Below are 19,980 nucleotides of genomic sequence, written 5' to 3' on the forward strand. Positions count from 1 at the left end.
CAGATCCACAATAGAAAGCGCAACGTAAAAAAAGTCGAACTTTAAGCAAAATGTAGTTCATCTTATATTGCAAATATAAATATAGGTCATCTGTATTGTAAGTACGGTGTAATTTGTAGCACAACTTTTAACCTCAGCGTTGAAATGTAAGAGACTTTAACTTTCATGCTGCTGAAAAACTTTTCAAATTCATATTTATAATTGAAAAGTTAAATAAAATTTATGTATAATAGTTCGACACTTACACATTTGTTACGTAATTGTTTTACAGATACGTTCACGGAAAAAGAAAAAGCAATATTATAAAAATCAATCAAACACCACATAAATGATAATTTAACTTTTTCAAACTCTTATTCTTAATCTTCATTTTGAAATGTATTGTGAATTGCCACAGGTGATTTATGTTGTTAACACAGTGAAACAGTGGAACAGCAAAATCCACTGTTCAACTATGAAACACATGTTTCACAAAAAAAACCGAATGAGATGAAGTGGAACTTTGAGCTATTCAATATTTCAAATGGATAAAGTGTAAACAAGTGTATAAATTATTGTTTTTAAAAATGAATTGTTAATGCTATAATTAAAATATATATGAATGCAACGTTAAAAAAGTTGCATTTAAAAATAGTCAGTTTTTACCACCAAAAACGGTAAAATGCTTTGGAAACTGATAATTTTGTAGAAATTTTCGGAATTGATTCCAGTTACAACATATATTTTGCCCTTAAAACAACTTAACTTTGGAATGAACTTAAAAAGAATATTGTAGAAAATTTAAATTAATTTTAATGTCTGATTACATCAAAATAATATTATTTATATTTATATTAATTAATATTATTTATCATTTTTTCTTTATATAGAATAATTGTATGCCGATTTAAATTGTTTATTAAATGAAAGTCATATTTAACAAAAAAAAATTTTGACGTAAAAATATAATTTGCGAAAGCACAATGCGTTTTTAATATTAGCTAGTGCTGGTAGCCCTGTTTTTTGAAAGCTAAGAAATATATTTTGACACTTGACATTAATAAGTCAAAAATGTCAAAAATTTTATTAAATTTTATTATTCTCTTTCTGCTGAAGTTTAGTTGAAAAGTTCGGTGTGTGCATACGTGTGTTCGAAGGTTTTATTCTAAAAAATTATTTTTCAAGTTGTATAATTTATTAATATTTTTTTTTTAATTATTATAACAAGTAAGTAAATATTTTAGTTATAATAGTTTTTTCAAAAATTCCAACAATTTAAAAACGTTTTTAGATGTAAATTTCGTCTATTCTAATTCCGAGAAAACGAAACTTGATTTTTTTCTTTTACCCTTCTCGTTTTTATGAATTGTGCTATTGGTGGTTATTCAATTATTTCAAATTCAATACAAAAGCATTACATATCTATAAATATGTATCAAAAAATGCAAAAAAAACACTTCGTTTAATGTAGAAGTAATGAAAAGTGAATGGTTTTCAGCATAAATACACATATACACAATAGTTTGTACAAAATAAACAGAAAAAAAGGAAAAATGAATGTGTATAAAAAGATTGCAAGTAAATTTCCCCCACAAATTGCTTATTGTATTGCCTATGGATCTGGAGTAAAACAACAACTTGGATATGAAAATGTAAAAAAGAAATCTAAAATGATTGATCTGGTATTTTGTGTGCGAAATACAGAAGAATGGCATTCAAAAAATTTATCATTACATCCAAATCATTATTCTGGATTAAAATTTTTTGGTAATAAATTTATAACTGATTTTCAAAAAAATTATGGAGCAAATATTTATTGTAATACTTTAGTAAATTTAGAAGATTTAAATTTGCAAATTAAATATAATGTCATATCAATTGATAATTTTATTGATGATTTATGTAATTGGACACATTTATATATGGCTGGACGTATGCATAAACCAGTTTCTATTGTCATTAATGATGGTGAAAAAAAATTGCAACAAGCAATACAGAAAAATTTATTGTCAGCATTACACGTTTCTTTATTGTTACTACCAAAAAAATTTAGTTCGTATGATTTATTTTATAAAATTTCTGAGTTAAGTTATAAAGGAGATTTTCGTATGATATTTGGCGAAAATAAAAATAAAGTACATAACATAGTAAGTCCACAGTTAAAAGAATTCTATGAATTGTATAAAATACCAATAAGTAAAATATCGTCTTGCGTAACGCAAATACAAAATAATAATGATGATATTAGAAAAATATTATATGAGCAAGATAAATCTAAAATATCAATTAAAGAGCACATAAAAGCATTACCGAATAACTTAAAATTTATTGTTATTAAAAACTTCGCCAAAATTAGTGATAAAAATCACAAAAATGAAATATTAATGGAATTAGAGAATATTGATGATATCAAAAATGAAAAAACTGAAGAAATAATTGAAATAATTTCAAATAATGAAAAAACTTGTAATAAATTAATTTCTAAATCAGTTGATGAAATTGTTTGGCGTAGTAGCATCACACAATCAATAAAAAATATTCCGACAGCTGGTATTTTAAAATCTATTTTCTATAGTTGGAAAAAAGCTTTAAAAACTTTTAATTAAAATAAATTTCAATTCAATTTATAGTAATTATATTGAATTTTGATTATGTAGGCAAAGTACTAATTATGTACATAGAACTTTTATGAAAGAAAATTTATGATATGATAAATAATTTGTTGATTGTTATTGTTCAAAATGTTCTTAAGCAAATGGATTACTTACCTATTACTTATAGTAACATTGTACAAACTTCTTCTAAAGGAACTCTAATTCAAATACATCAAATTTAGGTTATGAAAATAAAAAAGAAAACAATAATATTCGTATCAATTAAGATTAAGAAATAACATCTGTATATAAATATGTAGACATAGCTTTTTGTTTGTAATTGCTACATATTTTGAGATATTAAAGGAATTTAAAATAAAAAAAATGTACAAAATGTACATAGATATTATGTTTTTTTTTCCTAAATTATTGTGTTTAGTAAGCCATGATACTTTCTCAATAGGAATCACTGAAGTATAATGAAGCAATTAAGGAAAATTGTTAATTTTGGTTCAAACGTAAAAAGACAAAAGCGGCGCTTGTGGGTGACATGTAGGCATCCTATTTAGAGTTTTTAATTTTGCTGATAAATAAAATTAATTCTCTAATTTAATTTCAGTTCCGCCGATATCTTACGTGTAATCTATTTAACATCATATATTATATTAAAGAAACATAAATTAAGTATGGTTATACTTAGTTATAAAAATTAAACAGCGATACCTATGAGTGTTTCTTTTCTATGTTGAAAATAATGTAACAGCATAGTATGCACGTACCTAATTCAGCTTCGTAAAAACCTTGATTGAATTTCATTTATGGTTATTTAGTATTAAATTTTAATAACGAATTTTTTATTGGCACCTACGGCTATATATTACTTGTAGAATTTTATTTAATCATGATAATTATTGAATTCAGTCAACGTATATAGTAATATTTGAACGTTTTTCAGTTTGTGAAAAATATAGAAAAATTGATACCGGAATACACGCTTATGTACTTATCTATTGTAAATATCCACTTATTTTTAATATTTATTAAAAATGGTATGTGCATAGCGTTCATGGTTAACGCTCCACATTATCCATAACGCAAAATATTGACTTAAAAGCAATTTTAATTTGTAGCAGTTATTATGATTCATTCATTTTGTGCAGTTCTTTTATTATTTTTGAAATTAATATTGTTTAGTTACTTTATGTTATATGACGATAATTCTTCGTTTTGGTAATGTACATACATATCTTTAAACAGAATTAAATAAAATTTTTAAAATTACTATTTATAAATTATAGTATAAATTTAAAATGTTATTGAAATTTATGAAAAAATTCATTTTTACCATCATTAAAGTGTACAATTGCAAATTAGAAATTCTTTTCTACCGGTTGCTTTAAATTATGTTTAAATCAGGAAACGATTATTTTAATTCGATACATTATATATTTTACAATTAAATTTAAGCACATATACGTAATATTAGTGTGATGTGAAGATCCCGAACAGTTTTGCTAAATTATGATAACGAAAAAAGCCTGGGAGGGATTTTTACCACCTTTACAATAACAATATTTTTTTGATGTTTCATTATTAGTCACAATAATAAAAATTGTAATAAATATTTTGTTATTTATTATTTTATTATTTAATGTAAGGGGTGTCTTCTGTTGTTTGACTAAATTATTGTTAGATTCATACTTATAAGTTATTACAAAAAAACATATTCTATTTTGAGAATCTATTTCTGATTAAAATGATAAATATCAAATTTATTATTAAATTTTAATATCAAAATAAATATAAAAGTAGATATTTAATTTTCAAATTCGAATACATTCATATTGTCAACAATGGTTAAAATACGATGTAATAATAATCTTATTATATTTATAATAGTAATCTTATTATATTTATAATAATAAATGTAATAAGATGCAAATGATCACATTTCAAATACTAAGTATAAGAAAAATTTCACCAAGTATTATATTTTTTAACAGTGGCCTAGGAAATTTTAATCATATTAATTTCTATTGTCGATTTAAAATTTAAAAATAAATAATTAGTTAATTAACTAAAACATTTTATACAAGTATACATAATATTATATAATATTATAATAAATATATTTAATTACTCATGGAATCAAGGTAAAATCATCATTTTTGCTTTTATAAAATAAAATTATTTTTATCATTATTGGAAATATTATCACTTTATTATTAAATTTTTGGTTGACCTTTGTGATAGCATAAGTAGAGTGACAATACCAATGTTTTGTCTCTTCTGAAAAAAAAAATTAAAGATAAGTAACCTGTAGCTCAAGTAAACAGTCAAGCACAATATATCAAAATTAGCAAAAAATAAAATTAATATATAATGCTTTTTATCGCTATAAATATTTTAGAAATTTCGTTTTTCTTTTAAAGAATTAACGATTTTTATTTCCACTTAGTATCATCTTTCATCATAATAACACGCTATTATACCACTCGAAAAGAAAATATTTTAGGATCTAGATTCTAGAATATAATTATGACAATATCAGAGCCAATATCAATGTTCTTAATAACGCACTTAATTAGTTTTTACTGATTTTGCATACATGTTAATAAAATTATTCTTTGACGATAATGTTATGCCAACTGAATAATATGCTATTAGACATTAATCGTAAAATATTATAATTATGTACTATTTAAAAAAAAAATAAATCTAATTATATTATCTATATCTAATTATTTGTTAACTATTTTTTAAATTATTTTATGTACGTACTAATGTACAATTAATGGAGATTATTTTAATATGAAGAAAAATTTGATTCTTAAATTCTATCTATTTTATGTGTATACTCGTATTAAAATTTCTTTAGTTTCTACTATTTTTCGTTTCGAATATTTGTTATTTGTATAGCTGGGTTGTTGTTATCAATGAATGGCTATATTAAATTCACATGTATTAATGCACAAATATTATTCTTTATTCTATTATTAAGCTATTTACATTTTATGAAAACAAAACAGAAATTTTGAAGAATTAAATAGCAAAGGTATTTTAATACACCTACATGTTTATAAAATTACATTTTCTATTTTATTATTCTATTTTGTGTTTTTTATATCCTTACATGAAATGATATTATTATTATTATAAAGTAAATTATATTATTTAGGTAATAATTTACACATAAAACATATATTTCACATCAAAACAAAATTATTTCGAAATTAAAATGTGTGTTGCGTTTGAATTGTTGAACAGTACTACAGATTTAACTTTGTATAAATATATTTCATTTTATATTATAAATTTTATTGATCATAATTTATTTCAGCAATACAGAACAGTACGACATAATTAATTATTTAATTAAAATTTATTATTTATAATTATGTTTCTATTTCAAACTCATTTTAAGGTAAATAAATAATATTCAAAAAAACACTCTGAATGAAGTTAAATTACATTAATCTTACTCTACAGATTATTAATTTTTAGTAAATGAATTTTAAAAAATGACCAAAAATTTAATAATAAAGGAAAGTGTTATTGTAGTAGAGATTTTCATTGACGCAATACTGTAAAACAATAACTGCAAAACGCACTACTCCAAAAATATAGCGTGATGAATATGCAATATATTTTCCAGTATTCTATGAAATCAAAGTATTTCATATGATTTAACTACGCTATTCATACTAATTTCGCCGTATTCCAACAAATTAGCCGTTATTATTTAACAAATTCGCCGAAATTAGCAAATTCGGTTAACAATTATGTATTAGTTTATAAACAGAAATATAGCATTTGTTTTATATCGCAATATACTGCGTTTATGAAAAGGCCTAATATATATTTTTAATTATGGAAAATGAATTTTGGAATAATAATTATGCGACGCTGTAAAAAATATGAGTTTCTAATGAAAATCATAGGTTTACTGCTTCAAAATTGTTTAATAGAGACAATGTTTGTTTATTAATTTTGAAATTTCATAATAATATTCTATGAAAGTATTTATTCTTTTTATTCACAATCCAATACTTTTTTTAATTAATTAACAATATTAATGCGTTTGTATGCGTTATACATACATAAGTATGTGATTTCAAATTAGTTGCAATAGTTTATTGACATTATCGTTATTTACTAAAAATTTTTTTAAAAATTATCATTTTTAAATTGAGTTGATAAACAATTTTTAATACATACATTTTAAATACATTGTGAATACAAAAAAAAAAGAATATTTTGCAAAATTTTATTTTTATAAACAATGCATACATTCATTCATATATAAATAAATATTATAAAAAGTTTATAAAACTTTGTAATTTATGACAATTTTGTTATTGATATTTTTATATTTATATACATATATATATGTACATGTTCCGATATTTAATAATTTTTTACTGTATGAACTATAATTTAAGATAAAATTATGACTATATGAATAATATTTTAGTTATACATATTAACTTAATATGTATAACTAAAGAATTTTACTTTAATAGTTTGCAATACTAATCTCTAATGCAGTAAATTTTATATTTTACATGCATGTACATACATACTTATCTACAATATATTTTTATAATTTTTTGTTATATTGAATTTTTTATGTTTGATATTTTATTTTGAACAGCTTGTTTGTACCAGTCAAAATAGTTTTAAGTTTACTTCAGTGTAAAATTAATTTTTTATTATTTTCGAAATTTCGGAAAGCTCTTATGATAAATTGGTTATCCCCAAATATTTTTGTGACGTTAATTAGTTATTTAGTAAGAAATAAATTTATCTTTTACTAGCAAATTTATATTTTTCCAATATGTTGTTTATTTATTTTTTGCTGAATTAAATGTTTATCACAACAAACAATAATTGATTTCCAAATTTAGAATATATATATATTACACTTTATTAGGAGAATTGTACTAGTCTAAAATATTACGCATTGTTTAGGGGAATTGCTAGCGAATGCCTGACAATCTTTTTGAAACAATTTGTCAGTTCTACTTTTTTCTTATACTCTTTACTTTTCTTATGGTCTGGTTACTCTTATTATGATATAAAAAAGTTTTTAAAAGCTTTGTAAAACTTGGAAATATTTTATATAGTTTTAGTATGCAAAGCATCTGGTAAAATGCTTTTTGAGAAAAAAAATGAGAGAAAATGATAACGTCATCGTTTTTTCAATGTTTAAAGTTTTTTCCAATTTTATAAAGTAAAAGGTCTGTCTTGTATAAAACTTAAAAAACCTATTACTAATTACCAATACAACTATATAGAAATTACTTCATACAATTCTTTTTTTCTGCCTTAATTCGTTCCTTTGAATAAATTTTAAAAAGAGAAAAGCGTGACGTAACTTCTCGCAAAGAAAATAAACCACACGGAAAATTTTTAAAAACTTTATAAAATACTTAATAAGCCTCAAATTTTGAAATATTTATTAAACATAAACCGTCCATACACAAAGAGACACATACATAATTACCCTTATTATGATCAGCGAAGGGAATGCGAATCAAATGACATTTTAAATTATGATCGGCGAATGCTTTCAGTAAAAGACCTAATCATAATAATGTATAAAGTGTTTATATAAATTTATTTGAATTAATAGCATTTATAATTTTTTTCTTATCACACAAAATATCTCTGTTTAGAAAAATTCATTACCTTCGCCGATCATAATAAGGGCCTATGTTTCGACAGCTTTGTGATTTTATATTATATCTATACATATTAATTTTCATTGTATTTATGGGAACAAAAATCCGTTCAGCCCCGCAAATATCCATGACTGAGCAATACCTAGCCAGCTCATTTTCTCCGATATTATGATTTATGGTGACCCGGGATCGAAATGTGATACTATTGCAAGCAACCTAAGTGTGATACTATGGCCAGCAAATACCAAGCTTCGAGAACACTCTATTCGAACTTAGGACCAGAATCGCGACCCGGCCATCAGTCAATTGCCTTTAAAAAATGCCGGCTATTTTTTAAAGGTATGCATTAAATTTAATTTATCTTCTGTGTAAATTTTGTCTGAATTTTTATATTCTCTTCAAGTTCCGGGTTTTTTTTTTTTTGAATATAATAAATTCTTTGATCTAAGTTCATGAACTCCTACGTACATTGTATGTATATGAATACTTTTTATCATTATTTAAATAAAAAAACCTAATCATAATAATGTATGATGTGCTTATATAAATTTATTTGGATTTTTTTCGTTTTAAGTACCTAGTTTATTTTCGGATATAATAGCATTTATAAATTTTTTCTTATCACACACAATATCTCTGTTTATCAAAAAAAGTGCTCAAATATATATATATATATATATATATATATATATTTATGCACGTAATACGATTACGTTTATGCATATTTACCGCTTTAATAACAATTTGATAAAATCTGCTAATATCATCCAAATACTATATTTAATAACTTAATCTGAAATATTCACAATTTTATGGAGGTTAAAAATGTTTTGATTTGTAAAAATCCTAATTCGTGTTTAGATGCGATTTTAAGAGTACATATTATATTGCATATATATATATACTCGTATGTATTAAAAGTTTAAAATTTTTAAAAAAGGAATTATTATTTTCCTAAAATGAAAATTAATCAGCTCTACGTTAACACTACAAATACAGAAGTATATGTATTCTAATTTCTAATATTTTAATGTTATGTAATTATAAGTTGTAACGGAATTTAGCTATAATGTATGAAACTTGCATATTTAATATTTAAACAGGTAAACAGGTAAATTTGTTCAGTTCTACAATAAAGTATATGATATGATAAATAAATTCTATAGGTTTATTTAAATGACTAGTCCGGCAAACAATTTGGTTTTACATAAGAACATTACCATTGTGTTAGTAAAATTTAATGTTGAGAAAATATTTTTAATTAGAAAAATATATGTATAAGGAAATTACTGAAGAAACAGTAAGGGGATTTGTTTACAGTTTATTTAAAAATGAGATACAACTATTTATATGAATAAACTTTAATACTGTTGCTTGTCTAAATAAAATTGATTGGCAAAATTGAAACAGATTCATATTTTTACAAGTCAACCCTGTATTTGTTCCGATTGTATACCTGCCGCTTCCCTTTCCCCACAATTAAAACAAATTAATTCCGAATTGTCAAATTTATACAACAACCTAGTTGCAATTAGTTTTACCATCCCTGATTTTATTTTCTTTCAATTCAAAATGTAAAATAATATTTTGCTAAATTTATAGTATTTAATAATAAATTAAATTTTAATATAAAGCAAAAACATACAAAAAACAAATTTTTTTTGAAATCAAATCGCAACCAAAAAAATTTTACTTCGCAGATTCCAACTGAAAAGAAAATTTCAATTCTTCAACAAAATTTAAAAATTATTTTTAAATAATTTTTTCGAAACAATTTCTTGTTTCGCTTATATAAATATGGATAGTGAGGAAAATATTAAGCGAATTTATGGTCCAGTTTTACCATCTAATATACAATTACATTATAATGATAGTCAATCTAATGATAAAACACCTGAATATTTTGGACCACAACTTCCACCACATTTACTGAAACGGCAACATCAAGATCATGAGAACACGGATGAAGACAATCAAAAGAGAAGAAAAAATTCAAATTCAAATGATGAATCTTCAACAGACGAAAGTGAAAGGGAAGATGATAATAATGTTGTTGGTCCAATATTACCTTCTACAAGTAGTAATCAAAAACAGCAAAAAGAATTAGAAGAGAGAGCATTAGAAATTAAAATAAGAAATATTGATAATGCAACATCATCAACAAGTAAAGATGAAAAATCGCGCGAAGAATGGATGACTGAATTACCAGATTTGGATAAAAGTGGTTTAGGTATTTTTGCTAGACAATTTCGTAAAAGAGACGGACCCGACATGAGTGATAGGTACATACATAACTTGTATTCTTAATGTTTTTTTTTTTACTTCAACACTTTTCCAAAATAAATTAGAAATTATTTATTTATTTATAAAAAAAAATGTATGTATGTTTGTTATATTAGATCTATATGGACAGATACACCAAATTCTAAAAACGAAAAAAAATCTAAAAAATCATCAGAATTAAAAATTGAAAAAACTAAATTCGACTATGAAAAAGATAAAGAACAAGATGATATTATAAAAAGGCATAAAAAGAAACATAAACGTGATAAATCGTTAATGGAATTGCATGAAAAGAAATTGAAGAAGGAAAAGAAGGTTGGTGTTTTGATTTGAATTTTATAAATAATTTTGAGAATAGTGTGTTTCAAAAGTACTCTATATAGTAATTAATATGTAATTCAATTGATACTTTCATAGAATAATTTAAAAAATAATAGCGTATTACAAACACAGAATTCAACATATCTACAGTAGAAATAAGTGTTTTATTTTTTTAATATCTAATATTATTGTTAAGAGATAAAAAGAGAAGCTCATTTATATTTTAGAATATAAGAACATTTAACAGAATTTCAATAAAGATGATAAGATTTTATGACTTGCCCCAATTCTTTATAATTTTAAATAAAATACATAATTTTTATTTAAAATTAATTGAGCTCTTTTACTATCCAATCATTGTACATTATCTTGTTATTTTTCTAAATATAAAGAAGTTTTAATGCATAAAATAATTAAAAAATGTTACAATCACACAAAATTAAAATAATTTTTCTATTTTAATGGAACTGATGTAGAATTTTCCAATTTAACTACAATTTGAAATGTGTTTTAAATACTTTATGTAACCCTAAATCTATCATCATATTAGAAAAATAATAAGCAATTTGTATCGCAAACGAATTTTGAAAAATTCAAATTGCTATTACAGACACTATGTACAGGTTTTTTTTGTAGAACTTTTAAAGTATATTTTATATTAATGCTGCCTACATATTAATTACTTAATATTTTGTTTTCTTTTTTTTTAGAAAAAAGACAAGGATAAGGACAAATTAAAACCGGAAAGACGTCCATTTAATCGAGAAGAAGATCTACAAGTTAACCGATTCGATCAAGCACGCAAACAATCTATCATAAAGAAAGCACAAGCTTTAGATACAAGATTTTCATCAGGAAAATCCAAATACCTATAATTCAAAATATTATAAATAATACATATATATATTATAACATTAATATATATAGGTACTCAAGATAACAGAGAAGTAAATTAATTTAAACGTGAAATTCAAATTTTGAATTTATTTTATAATTCATGAAATATAACCAATTTTATGAGAAAATTTTATCAAATAAAATTGTATTAAAAAAAGTTACTTGTACTTATAATGTACATATATAAATTTAGTTAACAAAATCTTTTGAATTTTAATAGTTATTAAATTTATAAAATTGATTTTAAGCAAAAATTTTATAATGCTAATTTAATTTTCAGATTAAACTCAAAAAAATCAATAAAAACATTGAATCAGTTAAAAATATATAAAAAGCAGTTGTAAAATACAAAAAAAAAAAAAAAATAAAATGGATCATTCACATCATCATGATCATGCACATCATGACCACAGTCAACACATGAATATGAATATGGTAAATGCAACAGTTATTCCGCAAATATTAACATCAACTGTACTACCAACAGTTAATGTTCATGCACATCATAATCATGCTGATATGATTGCTTCTGGTGGTGGCGCTAATGATAATATTGATCATGATCATCATAGCGGTCATAATGCTATGAATCATATGATGATGATGGCTTTTCATTTTGGTTATGATGAAACAATATTATTTGAACAATGGAAAATTAATTCAATTGGTGGCCTTATTGGTTCAATGTTAGCAATATTTGTAATGGCAACTGTATATGAAGGTTTAAAATATTATAGAGAATATTTATTTTGGAAAACATATAATTTACTTGAATATAGACCAGTTGCAATACCAAAAACCGAAATATCTAATGCAAATGCTGAAAATAATGTACCATCAGCTGTACATTTTGTTGGTGAAGTTTTACATAAGCAACCACCTTCAATGTTTTCATTAATGCATTTTTATCAAACATTTTTACATTTAATACAAGTTACATTATCATTTTTATTAATGTTAATATTTATGACTTATAATGTTTGGTTATGTTTAGCTGTTGTGTTAGGTGCTGGTTTTGGTTATTATTTATTCTGTTGGAAAAAATCAGTTATTGTAGATGTTACAGAACATTGTCATTAACAGTAAAAAAAAAATATATATATAAATAATAATACATAATTATAAAATATTGAATTGTTGTATGTCGAAAATATGTGATGCATACCGTAAAATTTGAGTATATGTACCTATGTATAAAAAAATTGTATGAATTTAAAAAAAAATTTCATGTATATAGTTTTTTTTTTATTCTTGTATATATACATTGTACACAATAGCTACATTACTCGATACTTTTATTTCTAAATTATACATTTATTTGTACGGTAGGCTTGTATACTTGTATGAAGTATGTATATAAAAAATTCTCTTTTATTTCTAAAGACAAAATAATTAATTCGAATAAAATATTATCATTAATATATGTATGTATTGTAAAAGTTCATTATAAAAAGTGCAAAATTTAAGAAAAAATTTTAATTTTTATATATTAGTTTTAAAAATAAATAAAAATTAATTTTATAACATTGTTTTTTTTTTCTCACAAAATTACAAAATTAAAAAACTAAAAGTAAGGAATAAAACGACATTGCTTTAACAATAGAAAAAAAATTAGTTTATGTTTCTCACCAAACCGTTATTTATTAGTTTTTATAAATAAGAAAGTAAGCCATACCGAATTTGGCCGTACCAAACATCTTTAAAATCAGATTTATGTTTGTTTATTATTTTTATTAATTTAAAATAAATTATGTACTTAGTGAACATGTGTGTTCTATATCCTACTCTGGAAGAAGAAGGATGATCTGAGTTGAATAATTACATATTTATTACTGGGATAACTAGAAAATTTTCCGAGAATGTCTAGGAAATTATGCTGATCAGTGTTGAAATATTGGAAAAAATTTTTTAAACATTTGGTCTGTATGGGATAAAACTTGCAAAAACTTTAAAAAGAGAAACAATGGCGAAATTTCTCTAAAAAAGGAAAAATAAACCAGAGAGAAAACTTGAAAAAACTTAAAAACTTTATTATAAAAGAATTTATATGTTATAAACGTCAAATTTCAAAGTATTTATCAAACATAAACAAATATTTTTTGGTTATACCAAAAACCAAAAATTTTGATTTGGATTATAAAAGTGTGGAACTTAGAAAAAAACCATTTGTGAACACTTTTTGGTTATTATAATTTATTTTTAATTAAAATGTTTTGAAAAAAAAAATTATTGTTGATGAAAAATTTTTCAAAAATAAAAACTTTTAGACATAACCAAGAAAAATATATGTTTTGACAGTTGTAAGATTTAAAAAATTTTCAGAACACTAAATTTAAAACTTTACAAAACTTTAAACATCGAGAAAATGAGAATGCCATCATTTTCTTTCATTTTTGTTAAAAAGGTATTTTCCCACACAGTTTTGCATGCAAAAACTTTATAAAATTTAAAAGTTTTTAAAATCTTTCTTATCCCAGACAGACTTATTATGTAATTAATCTGGTGGAAATTTTCTTGTTAATTGAGTTAACAACAAATATTTTTTTGCTTTATCTTAAATAAGAATTTTATGCATACCATTTTACAAATCACATTCGACGGTATTTTTTTATTGGGCGAGTTTGCGTCACTCCCAATTTTTTCAAATTTAAAGTCAATTAGTCAACATTGAAGTAGTATATTTCAAATTAAAAATTTTATTCAAGACCTCATTTTATATCTTGTTTTCTTTTTAGTTAAGTCCCATTAGTTATTTTGCACACGTTTAGATATTAGTAGATATACTTTGGTTTAGATTTAGAGGGTTTCATCCCTAACATTAAAAAGATACAACTTGTTCATATTTTTTGTTTGTTTTTTGCAAATATCCTCAAACTTACTCTAACTTTAAAAATCTCAACACAAAAATAGAAATTAATAATTAATTTTACTATAAATCTATAATTTATTATTCTCAATGAATTTTGCTTAAAATTTTAATACGTACATATATGCTATATAATTTGGTTTATGGTACACACGTTTTTTCGCATTTGAAAAACGTAAGAACGCAAATGCCGCATTCACTATTTGTTGTGTAACTCATTAATATTATACGCTATGGGAAAAGGGAGATTGTCAATTATTGTCAAATTTTAAGTTTGGAAACTTCAAATTGTTGTATTGTAAATTTAAACCATTTCTATTTTTGATACTTGCACGCTTTTTCAAAATTAAATATTACTTGTAAATTTTATTGAATGTTCTTAAGAAGTTAAAAAGTTTTAAAAATGAGGCAAAGATCTAAATCATGCTTTGTTTCTCCTGGTATGTTATAAATTAAAATTTATTAGAAGAAAATGAAATGGCGGGATTTGTTAATATTCCATATAAAGAGTGTCATTATTTGTTTATTTGCAGATGAAGTTAGAAAATTAAATGATGAAGACAACAAAGGTTAGTTTCACTTTCAATTAATTTTATTTTCTTCAAAATACATCAGTTTTAATTTTTGAAAATTTAGAAACTAATGACATAATATCAGTGGATACGTTTGATAACGTTATTACCCAAATCATTAGTCAAATTCCTCAGAACGATGAAGAGCCATTCGAAGAAAGGTTGGAAAAAATAAAATGGAAGAAAGTAAATAAATATACAATATACAAATACGTAAATCTGATATTATGGTTTTTTCAGATTCAAATTAATCAACATCCATACAAAAAAATTAAGGAGTTAGTACATTCTGCAATAGAAAAGGTTAGAAAACATAGAATATTACTTGAGGTTTTGGAAGATGCAAAACTTGCTTTTAAAACTCAAAATTCAAAAGTTGACGACATTAAAACAGTTATAAATAAATTTCAGTAAGCCAAATAAATTAATCTTTTGATATTCAAATACCAATATTTATGTTTTAATAGTTTAGATGAACCAAAAAAGAAGAAAGAGACTGTTAGAACACCTTTCTTTGATTATTATGATGAAATAAAAAATAATGGAGGTAAATACTTATTGGATTTTGACAGAGCCTTATAAATAAAACTAAAATTTCATTATTTCTAGTTAAATACAATGAAGCCAGATCAAAGTACAAAAATATGGAAGATAGTGAAAAACTTAAATGCATTTTAAAGTTTTTAGAAGTTATACCTGGACAAAAAGTAAAATATATGTTTTTAAATAAATAACCATGTCCATTAAAGAAGTTTTTTTCAGTTAAACTTAGAACAGTACAAAAAAGCTAAAGACGTTTTAAATCAACAAGAAATGAAAATAATAGATGAATATGAGGAAAAACCAAAAAAAATGACACCATACAATTACTTTATTAAGAATTATTTTAAAGACATGAAGAATAGAGGAACTGAATTGAACGGCGCAATGATATTAAAACATGCAGTAGAAGCTTGGAAGCAATTGCCTGAATATGAGAAGCAAAAATATCAGGAACAAGCTGGACAGGTACTTCAAATTTAGAGCATATTTTTTTTAGATTTAGTTTTAAAGATAGGTATTATTTAATTCAAGCTAAAAATTCAATACGACGAAGACCTTAAACATTTTATTGACACACTTCCACAAGATCGAAAAGATGAGGTAATAACTGAACGTAAAAGAAAAAAGAAAGCAAACATTAAGGAAGATAATAAAAAGCAAAAAACTTTGGATAATTATATAATAGATGAGGCTGGTGCTGATGTCAAAAAAGATACTACACCACAAAAAACAACCAGTACAAAACATAAAACATTAAAATCTAAATTGATTACATCTGAAACTGATAAAGGTAACAACTTTTTATATAATAAAATTAACAAAAAGGTTTTATTAACTAAAAATTGAATATTTAGGAAATAGAAAGGAAAAAAATGCAATCAAAAAATCTGAGGTAAAAAATAACTCGCAAGACAAAAATTTCTTGAATAATAATGCCGCTGACGTTAAAAATTCTTCATCTACAAAAAAAAACAAAAAAAAGAAAGATGAAAATTTGATTAATTTTGAAGAAGAGGAAACTGTTCAAAAACCTTCGTTTAATTTAAAAAAACCACCAGAGTATGAAAATATTTTTATGGAAATAGTTGGCATACTTTTTCTCTTTAACTATTTTATTATTTTTAAAGGTCACTATACAAGTTTTATGCGCTCAACGTTTTCAGTGGTCCTAAGGCTTCAGCTAAATATAATTACAAGCGGTTGACAAAAGAAGAAAGAAAGCAGTTGGTAGAAAAACATAAAAAAGCCGAAGAAAAATTTTTAAAAAAGTTCAAAAAATATTTAAATACATTGTCTGTTGAAGTAAGTATAAATCCTTATAATCCTCTGAAGATTGTTATTTTAGAAATGAGAACTGGGCTTATAACCAAACTTTTATTTCAATCGTTTGACAATTAAACATTTTTTAAAACTTCCAGGAGATGCAAAATATTCAAGCGAAAATCAACTTGGAAGACGAAGATATATCGGACATTACGGAATCATCTGATTGGTCTGAGGAATCTATTGAATAAATATCTTATGTATCTTTACATATTTTATATATAAACTTACGTACATATTGTATGTACTTTTTGTGTAAAATAAATTTTAAAAATAAGTATTGTAAATAACGAAAATTTATCCACCTAGGTACTCAAAAAATTTTGTCCTTTTCTAAGCAAGCTAATATTTCAGTAACTAACCCAAACCTGTGTGCAGTAACAATACATCCATTGCTAGTTTTTTTAGTCTTCGTTTACAATATATTTTATGTACAATTTTAATTCTTATTTGATGAACATAAATGTATATTCCTTATTGAATTATTAGATAAAGCAACTTGTTGCAAGTCCAGACTGCCACTAAAAAAATTTTTCCTCCCAAAATTGAGTTTTTTTACTTCGCATTCTATATCATTTTTAATAATACATCTGGATTTTGTTTCCAAATTTTTATTTTCCATATTGCTTTTACTTTTTGTAATTTGTATTTTAATTTTTGTAGTTATAAACTTAATTTTTTGCAAATTGGTTAGTTATAACTTCTGCTGGGATATGAATTTTTAATATTTTGTTAAATTTTTATATGTATTAAAAATTAGTAGTTGATCCTGCCTACAAAAAAACAACATAACTACATAGCTGCGTTTTTACTTAATGAATTTGAATAAAATCTGATTAACATAAAAATATTTAATTTCATTCAATACGGAACGAAATGTTTGTTTTTATTTGATTGAAAATGAAATGAAGCAAAAACTTTGAGGGAAAAGGAAAGATATACTCTATTGCTAGTTTATTAATGCTATACATCTATGGATGGTATCAAATCGAAAGTCAAAATATGACGTTTAATATTTCAAAACAAAAATAAGTAAAGCAAAATTCACAACTTTTATTTGCATGTAAATATTAATTTTCTCGTTTTGATTTTTTGTTTTTTGTAAAATTAAGTTGTTACAAAAATAAAACATAGCAATCTGAAAACCAGCGAAATACTGGACTGTTTTTATAATTATGTCTTCGGGAAGTCGTGTGGTAGTTTCTCAAGTAATACGACATCAAACTACTGAAGAAGAACCAAAGAAAAAGTCGAGAGAAGATTGGAGAAAAGCAAAAGAACTTGATGAAGCTCGTAAAGCAGGCACTGCTCCGGCTGCCGTTGATGAAGAAGGAAAGGACATAAACCCACATATACCGCAATATATAGCTAATGCTCCTTGGTATTATGGAGCCGCTGGACCGACACTAAAACATCAACGCCCTCAGCATATTTCCGAAGAAGATGAGAGTAAAGATTTAAGTGTTATACCAAAGAAAGGCACAGATCTCTCAAAAGTAATTACGAAATATCGAAAAGGAGCATGTGAAAATTGTGGGGCAATGACACATAAAAAAAAGGATTGTTTGGAAAGACCTAGGAAAATAGGAGCTAAATATGCGGAAGTTGTAGTAGCTTACGACGAACATATTCCCCAAAAAAATGATTCAGATTATGATCAAAAGCGCGACCGGTGGAATGACTATGATCCAGCCTGCCATAAGGAAATCGTAGAAGAGTTTGAAAAAGTTGAAGAAGCGAAAAGACAACTAAAAGCAAGTAAATTGCAAAGTAACCCAGAAGTAGAACTATCAGATGAAGCAGAAGAAGATGAAGATAAATATGCAGATGATTTCGACATGCCCGGAACCAAAGTAGATTCAAAACAACGTATTACCGTTAGAAATTTAAGAATACGAGAGGACACTGCTAAATATTTAAGAAACTTAGATCCAAACTCTGCATATTATGACCCGAAAACACGTTCAATGCGAGATAATCCTAATCCGGATAATACTCCAGAACAATCAGAATTTGCTGGTGAAAATTTTGTTCGTTTTACAGGAGATACACAAAAACACACAAAAGCCCAATTATTTGCTTGGGAAGCGCACGAAAAGGGTGTTGATATTCATCTGCTAGCAGAACCAACCAAACTTGAGCTGTTACAATCAGAATACGATAAAAAGAAAGAACAATTCAAATCTCAGACTAAGAATCAAATTTTAGAAAAGTATGGGGGGGACGAACATTTAAAAGCGCCTCCAAAAAGCTTACTTTTGGCTCAAACGGAAGAATACATCGAATATTCGAGAAGTGGAAAAGTGGTTAGAGGCCAAGAAAAGCAAAAAGTTAAGAGCATTTATGAAGAAGATGTTCTCATAAATAATCACACATCTATATGGGGTTCATTTTGGGATAAGGGAATGTGGGGGTATAAATGTTGTTACTCCTTTGTAAAAAATTCTTACTGTGTTGGAAACAGAAATATGCATACTGCTGACGTGGACCAAAGTAATAACAGTGAAAACCTGGAGAAAAGCGACAAAATTATGTCAGAAACAAGTTTTGAAAGTCACAGAAAGAAATTGAAAAAACCTAAGCATAAAAAGAAAGAAAAAACTAAGGAGAAAGATTATTCGGAAAAAACTATAGAAGAATTAGAAGAAGAACAGAATTTGGAACATTTAATGGAATTGAATGAAAGAAAACGAAAATTTAATAGTATGTACGAAAATAAGGCACCAACTGAAGAAGAAATGGAAGAGTTCATGAAGAAACGACAAAGAGAAGAAGATCCAATGTTGAGTTTTGTAAAATGAAATAAAAAACTTGTATTCCACAAATGCACTATATTTAGAATGCTTAAAAAATTAAAGAGAACATAAAAATTTCGGAATTATATTTTTTTAGAACTTTTTTGAATTTATGTTTTGTCG

General features: G+C 24.5%; 5 protein-coding genes across 8 annotated transcripts; all 5 read left to right on the plus strand.

The window, feature by feature from the left end:
• Positions 1-1,089: 1,089 nt before the first annotated feature.
• Positions 1,090-13,549, plus strand: LOC129609126 (high affinity copper uptake protein 1-like). 4 transcript variants are annotated; one of them, XM_055521008.1, is made up of 4 exons: positions 9,974-10,539; positions 10,657-10,855; positions 11,572-11,808; positions 12,039-12,183. In XM_055521008.1, exons 1-3 carry the CDS (start codon positions 10,055-10,057, stop codon positions 11,734-11,736), a joined length of 849 nt encoding a protein of 282 aa, XP_055376983.1. In that variant the 5' UTR covers positions 9,974-10,054; the 3' UTR covers positions 11,737-11,808; positions 12,039-12,183. The 4 variants fall into 4 exon arrangements, with proteins under 4 accessions (XP_055376986.1, XP_055376985.1, XP_055376983.1 ...); XM_055521009.1 differs by having other exon boundaries at positions 11,572-11,788; positions 12,039-12,174; XM_055521011.1 differs by lacking the exons at positions 9,974-10,539; positions 10,657-10,855 and adding an exon at positions 1,090-1,206 and having other exon boundaries at positions 11,572-11,788; positions 12,039-13,549.
• LOC129609125 (phosphatidate cytidylyltransferase, mitochondrial) lies at positions 1,095-2,878 on the plus strand. Its single transcript, XM_055521007.1, has 2 exons — positions 1,095-1,206; positions 1,271-2,878. Exon 2 carries the CDS (start codon positions 1,467-1,469, stop codon positions 2,583-2,585), a length of 1,119 nt encoding a protein of 372 aa, XP_055376982.1. The 5' UTR covers positions 1,095-1,206; positions 1,271-1,466; the 3' UTR covers positions 2,586-2,878.
• Positions 13,550-14,927: 1,378 nt separating the features above from the next.
• On the plus strand, positions 14,928-15,778 carry LOC129609262 (uncharacterized). Its single transcript, XM_055521197.1, has 5 exons — positions 14,928-15,064; positions 15,158-15,193; positions 15,261-15,382; positions 15,437-15,606; positions 15,664-15,778. Exons 1-5 carry the CDS (start codon positions 15,028-15,030, stop codon positions 15,776-15,778), a joined length of 480 nt encoding a protein of 159 aa, XP_055377172.1. The 5' UTR covers positions 14,928-15,027.
• A 6-nt stretch (positions 15,779-15,784) lies between these two features.
• Positions 15,785-17,621, plus strand: LOC129609180 (high mobility group protein B3-like). The gene is made up of 6 exons (XM_055521098.1): positions 15,785-15,903; positions 15,959-16,204; positions 16,271-16,529; positions 16,594-16,798; positions 16,867-17,041; positions 17,158-17,621. The coding sequence occupies exons 1-6, from the start codon at positions 15,841-15,843 to the stop codon at positions 17,251-17,253; spliced, it is 1,044 nt and encodes a 347-aa protein (XP_055377073.1). The 5' UTR covers positions 15,785-15,840; the 3' UTR covers positions 17,254-17,621.
• Positions 17,622-17,993: 372 nt separating this feature from the next.
• LOC129609006 (pre-mRNA-splicing factor Slu7) lies at positions 17,994-19,880 on the plus strand. Its single transcript, XM_055520835.1, has 2 exons — positions 17,994-18,094; positions 18,175-19,880. Exon 2 carries the CDS (start codon positions 18,238-18,240, stop codon positions 19,861-19,863), a length of 1,626 nt encoding a protein of 541 aa, XP_055376810.1. The 5' UTR covers positions 17,994-18,094; positions 18,175-18,237; the 3' UTR covers positions 19,864-19,880.
• Positions 19,881-19,980: the final 100 nt, after the last annotated feature.

The sequence above is a fragment of the Condylostylus longicornis genome, unplaced genomic scaffold (assembly GCF_029603195.1).
Source record: "Condylostylus longicornis isolate FDR11 unplaced genomic scaffold, ASM2960319v2 ptg000038l, whole genome shotgun sequence".
NCBI classification, from domain to species: domain Eukaryota; kingdom Metazoa; phylum Arthropoda; class Insecta; order Diptera; family Dolichopodidae; genus Condylostylus; species Condylostylus longicornis.